Here is a 13,462-nt window from a genome sequence, read left to right as displayed (position 1 = left end):
AATTATTGTTTTTATTATTTTACTGATTAATGCTAAATTAATTAAATCACCTCCAATGTGTTAGTTTTAGGTATAAATAATGATCCATTGGTTATTCCTTTCTGACCGGACTTTAAAATGAGTTCCTGCTCACTGTTAGGTCCATTGTTTTACCAGACCTGCCTAAAGTAGCTAGGTCTAGCTAATTTGACTACATTTGAAACTGTAAAATTTGGTTCTTAAACATAAAATCAGGGTTTTTTCATTGTTTGATATATGGAGGCTAGGCGGAAGTTCAACTGAAGAAACTCATTGCTCTATACATCAAGCTGCATCAACAGCCAATCAGCTTTAAAAAACACCTCTACGAAAGCCAAACGGCATCCTAAGTTAATCTTAAAAGGCCTCCGATACGCAACTATTGGACGTCATCCGTGCGCGCAGGCTACAATTCATTCATCCTGTCCTCGAACAACTGCTAGTTTTGCTCACATGCCTGGAAGATGTCTAGAGCTACTACCACAGATGATCTCGCTCTCCAAATGGAATTGAACGATTCAGATTAGCTAGAATGAATAGAAGGGGTAGAGCGTAGCCGCCTGTGGCCCAGGCTGCCTGTCACAACTGCAGTCTGGTGTGCGGATGACTTCATACACACTCTGCTTTGTTTTAAAAATATAGATATACAAGATATAACCGCGGATGTCTGGGGGACAGTGATTCGCCTACATGTTATGAATGCTGGCGTACTATAAATAATAAATTATTAACAGTTTAGTTTGTGTCTTCAAGTCGTTGCCCAATGGAAGATGCTGCTTGGATATTCAGAACAGTTCCAAATGACACAAAACTAATATGGGTGAGTAGAACATGATGTAATAACGTAGAATCAAGGGGCTAATGAAAAAAAAAATGGTGTTCTCCTTTAAGTGAGACACAGATTCTTTTTCAGCCAGAAAATGATTATCAGTGCACATCTAAAAACTGTAATTTATTTTTACCATAAACTTTTTCAATAAAACTATCCAAAAAAAAAAAAAAGAAATAGATCCAAAAGAGCAATCATTTATAGTTTCTGTGTGATTTAGTTAACATTATATCTTTATTCTTCATTACAGGGGCCATAACAGGAGCCAGGACCAGTTCTACGTCGGCTCTGGTCCCTGTAGGACCAGCCATTAGGACCGGCCATTAATTCTAAGTTAAATAGCCAGTTAAAGGGATGCTGGGAGCCTTGGTCTGAATGGAAGGTTTTAGGTTCAGTGCAGTAACTCCAAAGTTGGGAATCCCCAGGCTGCATTACCAATTTAAATTCAGAATGTCACTCAGGCAGCTAACCGGTCCGGAATGACGGAGTTTGATCAAGTTAAGCATTCAACAGCGGTCTCTGCATCTAATGTTGGCTCGTATTTCTCATCCAATACTAGGGAAGCTAAACCTCCTCTGTAAATTCCATAAACTATTGGTAAATTATGCATTGGCAAACTTCATAAATGTAGTCATTAAACTGCATTAAATATGTGCTAAAATTCACCTGATTAATAAGCTGTTTATTCGGCTCTCAGAAGTGATCTCTCTGCTGTGGAGCAGCAGGACTCTGCTTATCAGCCTCTCTATGAGGAATCCATGAACTCTTTTCTTGGTCTCTGAACCTTATTATTCCAGAGCGTTTCATGGCAGCATGTGTTTTATGTCTTTGTTAAAGGAATAGTACACCCAAAACATGATTCGGCTTCCGGCTTCCGTAGCGTCGTGATCGCTCATGTGCGCGCTTTCAGGAAATCCTATACACTACTGTTTATGCTCTAAAAACATTCTAAATGACTTCGTTTCGAGTAAATTCTGGATGCTACCCACTCAGGACACTTGGAATACATTGGACGAGCAGTATGGAGGAATATTGACACGTTTTTTGTGGACTTTTATGGACCTTTCTGCCTCGGGCGCCATTGACCTCCATTATTTGAATGTCAGCAGACAGCAAGAAGCCTCCCAGATCTCCAGATGCATTTGAGATATCAAAAAAGTACTCCAGAGTGTTGTTCAGCATGGGGGTGAGTAGAAAATGAAGGCTAATCATGTTTTGGGTGTACTATTCCTTTAATGCCATAAGTGAGGTTTGGATTAAATTAACACCTTTGAGCCTCCACTGTTCCAGAGGGCAGCAGCCGCCACTGTCGTATTGTGAAAACTAGGTCAAATTATATTTGCCTTTCAATCTGAACCCATTTTAATCTGATTGTGAAATTTTAAGGATATAAGTGCAGTGATTGCACCGTTTAAGACTGCACTGGACAGAGCATGTGAACGGAGGGAGCACCTCGCAATTCCTGGTCCCTGCTCAGGACAATGTTCGCTCATTCGCTCACTGCTCAAATTTGCTGCAGGGCGCTCCGCTCAAAATCCACTCCACGCTCACCTTAACCTTTCTCGCCGCTCCGGCGAAATCGCTCCCCACTCCCTCAAATTTTAAAGAGACGTCAATGTCTGACATTTTTCCTTTATGTAATTATGCCAGGGCTCCTGGGATTAATGATGTGACCAATACATGTGTATTGTCTTATTTAACTTGCTATTAAATGATCGCACTGTTATCCCAGCTGTGAACGTAACACCTCGCTCCATTCATGTTGCCCCGCGTTTCCTATTTAATTTTTAATTTATTTTACTAGATTACATTAAAAAGGGTCACTTTGCATCACATTGGAAATGAGATAATAGCGTATAATGCATGTATGTGATCCATTTTCAAAAACAGGCTCTTACCACAACAATCACTTTATGTAAACTCACTCTGTATTGTTAAGTATAATTAGAGTATGTTTTTATGATATTTTTTCCCAGTTTTTATCACACAATTGCACGGCTTGTGCAACACACATTTTTTAAGGATTAAAAACGGTTGGCCTGCAAGTGTTTAACAATTCAAAAAACATGTTGAAAAAAGTCACACTTAAATCAACTAAATGTTATTTTGCAAATGATATAATCCAATATTTTTAATTGACGTGAGCTCATCGGAGCGAACTGTAGCAGAGTGAAATCCTTGCTCCGGCATGTGAATTGAAAATGGCTCTGCGCTCCACCATATTTCGTTCCGCTCCGCACCATCGCTCACTCCACGCTCCGCTCCGTTCACATGCTCTGCCACTGGGCCAATTTAAAATATCCTTGGCAAGAGATTGGATAGACTCTAAATAGATCAGCAGTCAATCAAAAGGCTGGATACAAACACAAAATACAAACATTTGCATCTGTTAACCTGTAACGCTGACATTTCCTTCTATGTCTGTAGCATTAAACTTTAATAACCCTGGTCCTAACAGATGCAACTTCTCCCCTTTACATTCATTGTTTCACCAAAGTCTCTGTCATGCTATGTCCCTTTTCCCATCTGTGAACCTCTATATTTAGCTGAGCCTGTGACCTGGCTGCTGCAAACTGAACCCTGTTCCACACATTGTCAAAACAAGGGGCTAATCTTGTCCAACAGGTGCTGGCTCTGTACCCGTGGGCAGTCTGTAGGCAATACACCAACCCCGTCTTTAAACAAGTTGACTTTATACAGTTGCCAAGCAAATAATAAGGGTCCCTCTCGGCTCACGAACAAAAGGGATAAAGACGCTAAGCTGTGGAGTTGATTAATGATGAATGACACAGCAGATGCGTGTATACAATATCTCTCAGGTCTCATACACAGCCATATTGTTTCAGGTCATTAATCAGGGATGAACATATTACAGCCATGTATTTTACACTGGTCTCTAAGTACCGGCTTTCTCCTGTGACAAATTGGAACATCTCCACGCGTTGTCCCGGTTTGTGGAAACATGGGAGGTTTTGGGCAGAGTGTCAGAAGCTGAGCCGTTCGTTGTGACATCCACATGAGAATGAAAGTCCGGATCAACAGGTGTCGCCTCGGTTGCTGCAGTTGAAACAACCGTCTCCATTCGGCTTGCACGGTATATGCTGACCTGGAAGCAGAGAGGGTTTAAATTTTTTTTGAGGGGGAAGATATAAATACACCCAGTCAGAGTAGAGTTATTTACCATGGACTGAAGATAGATGGCAGCGTTCTTCAGCTCAATTTCACTCTGAATTTCTCTTATTCTATCCAAAAACTTCCCAAACAACCAAGTTCCCTAACACGTTGGGTTTCTGTGTGAAATATAAACAAACAAAAAAAATTAAACCCCATTTCGATTTAGAAACAGCACGAAGACATGTGACGTCTTCATGTCTTTGTGCCTCCATGCAGGGGTCTAAAACATCTTGCATGGTCAGCCAGGCCAACAATTTACCCTAACGACCCCCCTTTCAGAGGCATAGACCAGTATTGGGTATTGCAGGCTAACTAAGAACCCAAATGACTCCCCATTCCTAATGGGTGGACCCGTTCTTCCAGTTTAATTTGCATATTTTCTAAGCCAAAACAAGGCTCTGTTTTTGGTCCACTCCATAAAGCTTTGAACTTTAGGCTATTTCTGACATTTTGAACTGAAAAAGCTTCCTGGATGGGAAGCGAACTGTCTTCAAACTTGGAAACAAAGTCCTGTGGATTGTCTTTTTTACTTTTTCGGAAAGTCTTCATGTGTATTAATATAATTGATGACAGGGATACAATGGGATAAATGAAATATATAACTATCAAATAAAGACAGAAGCAACTACTAACACTTTGATATTTAAATACTGAATGTAAATAGTTACATGAGTCAAGGTTTACAGATTTTAAGCTATATTCATCCGGCCATTCGATTAGAAACATTGGCCATTTCTCAATATGTGTACTTGTGCATTCTCATGTACTTGTGATCAGTCTTACCTCTAGTACTCTTCTAATTAACAAGAACAGCAGACCAAGAATGGACAAAGTCCAGGGATGTTGTTCTTGCCTCTTTACCCAGCATGCATCAGAGCAGACTTATCCATTCTTGAGATTGACAGCTATCCCATTATGCACTGTGGCAGCTGCAGCTTCAAGTGGAGGGTTAATTGAGCTAAGAGTGTTAAGTTAAAAGTATTAATTTCTGTTGCCGTTGTTCTATAAAAGTATGTTTAAAGATCATTTGAGGTGAGAACATTATACTTTAAAGTGTCACTATATGGTCCATTTGCCGATTTAGCACTTAATTTAAAAAAACAATTTCTGAAGTTGAGAGGACCGCAGAAACCAGCGGACCTCCGAGGCTAACAGCGGTCAGGGCTAACGTTAGCCTGTCTGCAGTTACCCTCTCTCTGCATAGCTGTGTCAGGGTTCTGTGTGCTGTGCTGATTCTGTACCACAGGTGGTTGTTGTGGACAGGTGGGCGTGGCCCTGCACCTGCAGCTCGTTGGGGCTGCCCTGCTGGAGCTTAAGAGGAGCTTTCAGTCAGCTGAAGGACGCCAGAGTGTTAAACCATTGTAGTAGGCCTAGGCCTCTGTCCTGTGGACAGATCCTCGTTAACCTGATGTTTTGGATTCCTGGTTCTAACCTGTCTCCAGTCTCCCTCAGTTTGTTGTGCTCTGGATTGCTCACCTGTCTGTCTCCATGCTCTGAAGATTGGTCTCTAAATCGCTGCTGATATTTTGCTCTGGTGTTCTGGCGTGTACAAGAGAACTCCTTTCCTGGATTCACATTGGTTCCTTCAGCTGCTCCTCGAACCTGCCTGCGCTGCGGTGCTGCTAGGGCCCACGCCTAAGTGGCACCTGCCGCACAGCCACCTCCTCCCATCAGAAAGTTGTGAGTTACAGAACCCTTTCCTCCACTCACCCTCCCCGGATAGGGTTTCCGTACCTGGCGGTAAGCGAAGCGGCAACAACGCAGATTCTCCTAACTTTCTTAGTTTTAATCAGTTTCCTCTTTCCTCCCGCAGAGCCCCAAACACTGACGTTCCGAACTTCGCCTGCGGCTCCCATTCTGAACCATTCATTGTCGTGTGTAGCCTAAATAAACATCTTAAACTGCTCCTATGTCTGCATGTGAGCCAAACACCTTAAAACCATGACAAGCCATGTGTGAAGTACCGCTAGCCCTGAAGGCAGTTCTTTTGTTTTATTTGGCAAAATGTTAATTTGGTTATTGTTTATCTGACTGTATTAATTTTTCTCCCCATGAGAAAAAAAACAGGAGGTGAAATGCAGCTCCAGACGAGCTGAGCCTGTGGTGATTTCATCAGTACACTTCTCTTCCAATATTGACAATAATGATCCATATTTATGCTGCATGTCTCCCCGAGTACATACTTTCCTGTGTTCTTCTCAAGAACATACTCTGCGAGGACATGAGTCTGTATTCGTGTTCTTGTGCATTGAAAAACAGCAGGAATCTAGGCGTTGTTGCAGAGGCTTAAAGTGACTTTGAGGAAGAGGAAAAGAGGGATTCAGGTAAATCTAAAGGTGGCATGGGAACTGCTAATCTACTGGGATATTTATGCACAAGTGTGTCTCAGGTACACAGAAGGGTTTTGGAAGAGAAAATGTCGAGTCAGTATAATTTTTGTGTCTGAATTGCCTGTTTGATGGTTTTAGAGGAGATTTAGCAAGAAAATTAGTTAAAACTAAATCTTGGAATCAAGGTATACATAGTATTATCTCTAAACATAGCATTTAGATTTTTTAAGTAGATGGGCAGAGGTTTTAAATTTGCCATGTAGGTAAACCTCCCAAAATCAAGAAAAAAAGTCTCTTGGTTGTGTGCTCTAAAACCCACAGGAATACGGCCATGTTGGGTCATAGGTTGATTTTTGGCAATTTAGTTTGACAACTGTAATTCGACACTCAGGGATGAATGCAAGAGCGGGCAATGGAAATCGATTTGTCCATTCACAAGCCAGAAAGATCAGGAAATCCAATGAAGGAAAAGGTAATAGTGTTTTTTGACTGATTTCCCCAAAGTCTTTGACCCAAGTTTGCAAATTGCAGTCGCTGTGGCAACTGAGCTCTATCACAAGCAGGGACAATCTGCTCCCTTCCCTTGGGCTTTAATGTACCCACAGCCTTTTCTTCCTTCCTAACTCTTGCTAGCACTTCACTGCTGACAAAAAAAAAAACAGGAGTTTGGTCTTTATTAAGTCGGACCTGTTCCCGGTGCATGTTGGACTCTGGCACGGCTACCTCCTGTTAGGAGTTAACATAAAAAGGAAGTTATTATATTTCCTTCACATTTTTGGATCTAGTCACGGCTCCAGATATGTGGACTATCTACAGTACAACACACTATTGACTGGTTGTGGGGATGTTAGAAATTTTTTTTTTTTTTTTTTTTTGTCTTTTACCATGCTACATTGGGCACCTTTTTATGGAGTATATTTTCAATGGACTAAAGCTGGACACTTTGCATAGAGACGATGGAGCTGAAATTCAGCAGTTTCAGGAACTGGGAACTGCCGAGTTTGGGGAGTGCAGAAACAAGTCAGGGTACAATCTAGTGTTGCGCCGCTGCCATTTTTTGATCCCGATACCCCAAACCTGGCTGTGCAGTATTGGCCCATACCAATACCATACAGATACCATCTGTTTAAAATTAATGTGTGTGTATAAATGAAGAACTGCATACTACCAAGTAGTTTGTATTAGTCTACCAGACTAATAGAAAGTGAATCCAGTAGAACTTTTTATTACCTACCTAGAATGGGTGACAATAGTTGAATAAACTTTTGGCTCTCAAAATGGTATCGGTGCCCTATTTGTTGGTACTTAACGATACAACCATTTTAGTGCTGGATCGGGGCCCGGCCCGATACTGGTATCGGTGCAACAGTTGTACAATCCTGTGCCGTGAACAAATGAACATTTAAATATGACATTCCACTTGAAGGGAGGATTCCCATCTTTGACGATCTGATTCTTTCTGCCTCTCTGTTATGATGCTGAAGACACATGTAAAGACTTATCCATCAGGGGGTGTGGGGACACCTGGACCCCAAGACTCTTATGGTTCAAAGCTGCTGTGATAACAGAGGGTAACCTAATGGACTTGTCCTACCACTGTTGTCACCAGTCCTGTTCGTAACATATGTGGAAAGAATTTCTAGGTGCAGCTAGGGGTGTAAATATTAATTGTTTTGTATCGACGCATCAATCCAACAGCCGACGATCCGATGCATCGACACCGCAATGGTTTGGATTCATGTTTTTCTTTCCTCTGGTCTATTTTTATCCATTTGCTCCTGAGCGTAATTCTGAGTCCCGTGCTGCGGTGGCGCTAAACCTATTTTGCCCTTCTACGTTGCTCCCTTTAGCCACTACCCTCTTTCCGCATGCACACACGACACACGACAGACATGGCGAAGGTGAAAGAAGAGGTAGGCAAGGAAAAAGATGATGACTTAAACACCCTTTGCAGGTTCAAGTCATTTGTGTGGAAGTATTTCAGGTTTCGTGAGGATGGCAGAAAACCGATGAAGGATATGGCTATATGCAGAACTTGTCATTGCGTAATTTGCTACTGTGGCAAGACATCCAATTTGTTTGTTCACCTGAGAAGACGCCATGGTGTCCAAGGCGAAGAAAAAGCACAGCCCTCTACATTACCACTGACAAAATTCCCTCAGAAGTTTTCACACAGCTCTAAGAGGGCTAGGAATATATCCAAGGCAATGGCGTTCTTCATATGTACCGACATACGTCCCTATTGCGTCGTGGAGAACGAAGGCTTCCGATACCTGCTCGACACTCTGGAGTCGAGGTATCGCATTCCCTCACAACAGCACTTCAGCAAATCATTGATTCCAAAGTTATATGCCGAAGTTCGTGATGGTGTTATTCAAGAGTTGAAGGAGGCACAGCATGTAGCTGTACGGTTGAGCTTCCTGCACTACAGAATCCTTCATCAGGGTAACACGCCACTTCTTTCACCATGGCTGGGAAATGCACAATTATTTGTTACAGATGCGTGGCCTGGCGGAGACAAATTCAGAAGTGAACATTAGACATGACCTACGAGCTGCATGTGAAGAGTGTGGTCTGAGTGACAAAGCATCAACCCTCCTCATAGATAATGCATGTAAAATGAAGAGGGCTGGGGAAGAGGCCGGGATGTCACCCCACATCATGTGCTTCACATACAATCTGTCTACTCAAGATTGTCTCAGGATCTCAGCCACCAACAGGCTTTGGGGACGAGTTAGGAGAATTGGGAGTTTTTTTTCCATTGCAGTGCAATTGCCACTACAGTGTACAAGGAAAAGCAAAAACTGCTTTACCTCCTGTGCCACAAATTTAAAGCAGATGTAAAGACAAGGTGGAACAGTTCATTCTAGATGTTAGAGCGGTTTCTGGAGCAACAGCCTGCGGTGACGGCAACCCTCCTGGACAAGAAGCTGAAGAAGTGACATTCACACTCTCATGGAAAGTGACCTAACCACAGCAGAGCAAATGATTAGCTTGTTGGCCCCACTGAAAGCTGCCACCACGCTCATGTGTGAAGAAAAGCAACTTACAGTGTCAATCATCGACGCATTTCGAATGTGCACCAGACGACACTCATTTGATCAAAGGCTCATGAAATGAGTCATGGCTGAGGATCTCTGAGAACGGTATGTGGACGAGGAACCATTCTTACTCCGAGCAGCTATGTTGGACCCCAGGTTTAAAAGCTCCCGTTCCTGAGTGATGAAAGAAGAAACCAAACCTTTGAAGGCATTGCTGAAGTAGCAGTACAGCTGAAGGAACAGAGGGTAGGTTGTTTCTCATGATATACTTTTTAAAATACAGTTAAACATTTATTTATCATTATTAGTTGTAGTTACTAGTTGTAGTAGTGGGTGTGGTGTTGCTGAGTTTAAGGTAATACATTAAACTGTTGTGTGTCGTTCTTATGTAGTGGTAAGTTGGTACTTATGTTAGTTTATGTTACAAAAATGAAACAGAGGCCCAGACCCAGAAAACACCTCCTTATGCGCAGATGTGTGATTTGTGGAAAACTGAGACTATGGAAGGTTCTACAAATATTCAGATACATCATAAAGATCCTACTTTAACCTACTTATATCACATATACTTCATAAATATTATATAGATATTATATTATACATGCACATTTTATATATTTACACACACACACACACACACACTTATGTATATATACTAAAACTGTACTATATGACTAAAGCCTACTGTCATATTATACTTTCACTGTAACTATACTCCTTTTCTTGTCTTATTTTTGTTTAATTTAGAGACACCCCCTGTTTCCAAGAAAACAAAAGTATTGGTTGACTTGTTTGGTGACTCCTTCAGCACTGAGGACCAAAGTGTCAGGAAGAAAACATCCAAACAGCTAGCCAATGATGAAATTAGGCAGTACAGGTTGCATCTCTGAGCCTGGGTGGTAAGGTGTTAGAATCATCAGGCCAAGTTTCCTGACCTGGCCAAGACCTACTTGTACATACCTGGTACAAGTGTACCGTCAGAACATGTGTTTAGTACAGCAGGTGACATTGTGCATTCAGAACGTAGTGTTTTGTCCTCTGAGCATGTGGACCAGTTAATTATTTTAAAGAAAAATCTGTCAAGAAGCACAATTGAAAGCATTGAACTGTAACAATGCTGTAGTTTAATGTTACAGCTTTACTAACTGTTCTCTTTTCCTCAACACTTCAGTATAGAACAGAAGCATTATTACTTTTAAGTGAATAAAGTACATGCCTACTTTTCTGTTGCTAGTAGCGGTTTTGAATAATTTTGCTGACTTTTTGGAGTTGTGGAGTATTGTTATTTCATAGTGAATGAAGTGCAGGGGTATTTTTTGTTAACATTTGCTGTTAGTGCACACTTGCACTCATTGCACTGATTTTGTTAAGTATTGTTATTTTATAGTGAATGTATTATAGGCCTATTTTTGTTACTTAATCTGCTGGTGCACTTATGCACTCATTGCAGTATTTTTTGATGCAAGGCATTTCAGAATCTATAACACAGAGGCATTATTATTTTTCAATGAATGAGGTTTTCCATAGGCCTAGGTGGAGTACTACTTTGCTACTTCTGTTATTTGCGTTTGTTTCTCAAATAAAATGAATAATGATATTACAGGTTTCATTGATTTATTTCCAATTTGAAACATTGCCTAGCCTGTAGGGTAAAAAACAAAAAAATTACCACTTAATCGAATCAAATCGTATGGTGGTGTATTCTTCAGTATCGAAAATAATCAAATCATTGGGTCAGGAAATTGATACGGAACTGAATCGACATGATAGGTGTGATTTACACCCCTAGGTGCAGCCCAGGGTCTGAGGATAAGAATCAGCTTCTCCAAGGCCATGGTTCAGGCCTGGAAAAAGTGCTTCATACCCTTCAGGTTGGAGGAAGGTTCCTTTCTCAAGTAGAGGATGTCAAGTATCTTGGGGTCCTGTTCACAAGATGGGAGAATGGAGTGGGTGATCGATAGACTGATCAGTGCAGCTGCCGCTATAGTGAAGAAGCTGTGTCTGTTGAGGTTCCAAAAAAAATAAGCTAAAAAACAGACCAACGGACTTTGTTTCCAAGTTTGAAGACGTTTTGTTTCTTATCCAGCAAGATTTTTCAATTAAAAATGTCAGGAATAGCGTTGAGTTTGAGGTTTTATACAGTTGCCTATGGAAGTAAATCTGTGTCGCTAGGATTTGAATTAAAAATGCCACTGAAATGTAAATGTTGTATGTTTGTACTTACTGTTTCAGTGTTAAAATATATTCAGAACACATTTTTGGCCTAAAAAAAATCAATTGTCATTATTTCTACACAGTTGAAATTTAATTTCTTATTTTCTCTAAAAGCTAAAAATTCACAATACTATTTCAAAGTGATTACATTTTCAATACTTGAAAGTTTCACTGTCAACGGTGAGTTTATTACTTTCATTTTTCTGTAGTTGAGTTAGCGTTAGCTTGCATGACCGGCTCCGTCATGCTGGTTTTCCTTCAGTATGAGCACCACAAGCGTCACGTCACGTGGCTAAGAAAACGTAACGGGATTGGCTGGGTGTTGGACGCCACAATCCATTGTTAATGCCTGTGACCTGAAGTAACCCTTCCCTTTTCACACTGAATTTAGACGCCGAATTTAAGACAGTGAAATAGAGCCAGTTGAATCTCAGGAGGCTGAAAATATTGACTTTGAATTTTGAAAGGTTTATATGCAGATTTTTTTAACACAGAAATATTAAACTGAAAAATAAGTTTTGAAAATGTAATCACTTTGAAATAGTAATGTGAATTTTTAGCTTTTAGAGAAAATAACATTACATTTCAACTGTGTAGAAATAATGACAATGAACTTCTTTTTAGGTCAAAAATGTGTTCTGAATATATTTTAACACTGAAACAGTAAGTACAAACATACAACATTTAAATTTCAGTGGCATTTTTAATTCAAATCCCATCGACACAGATTTTGAAAACATGCAAATTGAAACCAATAAATGGGTCCACCCTTTTGGAATGGGGGTCGCTTGAATCTTTTCTAAGCCTGCAATGCCCCATATCTGTCTAAGTCTCTGAAAGGGGGGGTTGTTAAAGGGCATTGTTTGCCTTGCTGAATAGGCAAGTCTGTCAAGGTGAATAGAGAGCTGAGCCTAAAGCCACAGCTCTCAATTTAGCGGGACATCTATGTTCCTTCTCCCACCTTAAAGTCATTCAATCTGGATCTTAACCAAAAGAATGCATTTCACATCTGTAGTGTGAATGTAATTAGGTTAAAGCTGGAAGGTAGGAGGGTTTGAATCTACTACAGCCTGTAACTCTAAATATTTAAATCAGTTTCATTGGAAGAGTTTCACAAATGTGTATCATGGGTTAATGTTGTAATATTTTTGTTATAAGCTCAACTTACTAAGCAACTTCTTGCTTTTCCTTCCTTCTACCTACAGGCTTTTAATTAGCTTCATAACATATACTCCCATCCTTTTTACCACTAACTCAACTTCTAAGGCTGTGTTGAACAATATCAGCATTAGCCAATAAGTTCAGGTTCCCTCTCCCAGCCTGTGCTTGGCTTGTGTCTGCTGCTCAGACGCGCCAGAGACGCAGGCTTGGAGAGATCGCTTGTCCGAGGTGGGGGAGCTAGCGCAGCAGTAGCAGCCTTTTTGTTGAAAACACTTGGATTTTGATGAGTCCGAAGGCTGTGAACCACGCGAGCTGAAACACCCCTAGCTATGAGGCACACGTTGCGCAGCTTGGTTTTTTGAGAGGCCTGGATTTACGAAGAACAAGGATCTCCAGATCTGGATGGCGAGCCAAAGCCTGGAAGCGAACTACCCAGCCAACTGGTATTTGTGATCCGACTGGTCACAATCACACAAAGGGACATTGAAAGACTGAGACGAACATTGAAAGACCGAACGAACGTTGAGAGACAAACACTTTAAGACTAGGGACAAAGACTTTGGGGTTATTTTTTTTTATATCAGGCACGCTTTTGTTTTTTTTTCTTTTATTGTGCACATTTAAAATATTGCAATTAAATGCAATTTGTTCATAATTCTGGTGTACATGTCCTTTGTTGCTACACCCTCTGGCTC

At 40.9% G+C, this 13,462-nt stretch overlaps 1 protein-coding gene across 1 annotated transcript in view; it reads right to left on the bottom strand.

The window, feature by feature from the left end:
* Positions 1 to 2,037: 2,037 nt before the first annotated feature.
* Positions 2,038 to 13,462, bottom strand: part of LOC107102243 (substance-P receptor-like) — a 29,459-nt gene continuing 18,034 nt past the window's right edge. Inside the window, exon 7 of the mRNA XM_015401457.1 lies at positions 2,038 to 3,953. Within this exon, the coding sequence (XP_015256943.1) occupies positions 3,744 to 3,953 (210 nt within the window). The 3' untranslated portion in view covers positions 2,038 to 3,743. The remainder of the gene's footprint in view (positions 3,954 to 13,462) is intronic.

This window comes from Cyprinodon variegatus, unplaced genomic scaffold (genome assembly GCF_000732505.1).
Source record: "Cyprinodon variegatus isolate N-32 unplaced genomic scaffold, C_variegatus-1.0 Scaffold1222, whole genome shotgun sequence".
NCBI classification, from domain to species: Eukaryota; Metazoa; Chordata; class Actinopteri; order Cyprinodontiformes; family Cyprinodontidae; genus Cyprinodon; species Cyprinodon variegatus.
Note: the sequence above shows the minus strand (reverse complement) of the source record. Positions and strands in the feature narration are given on the sequence as shown.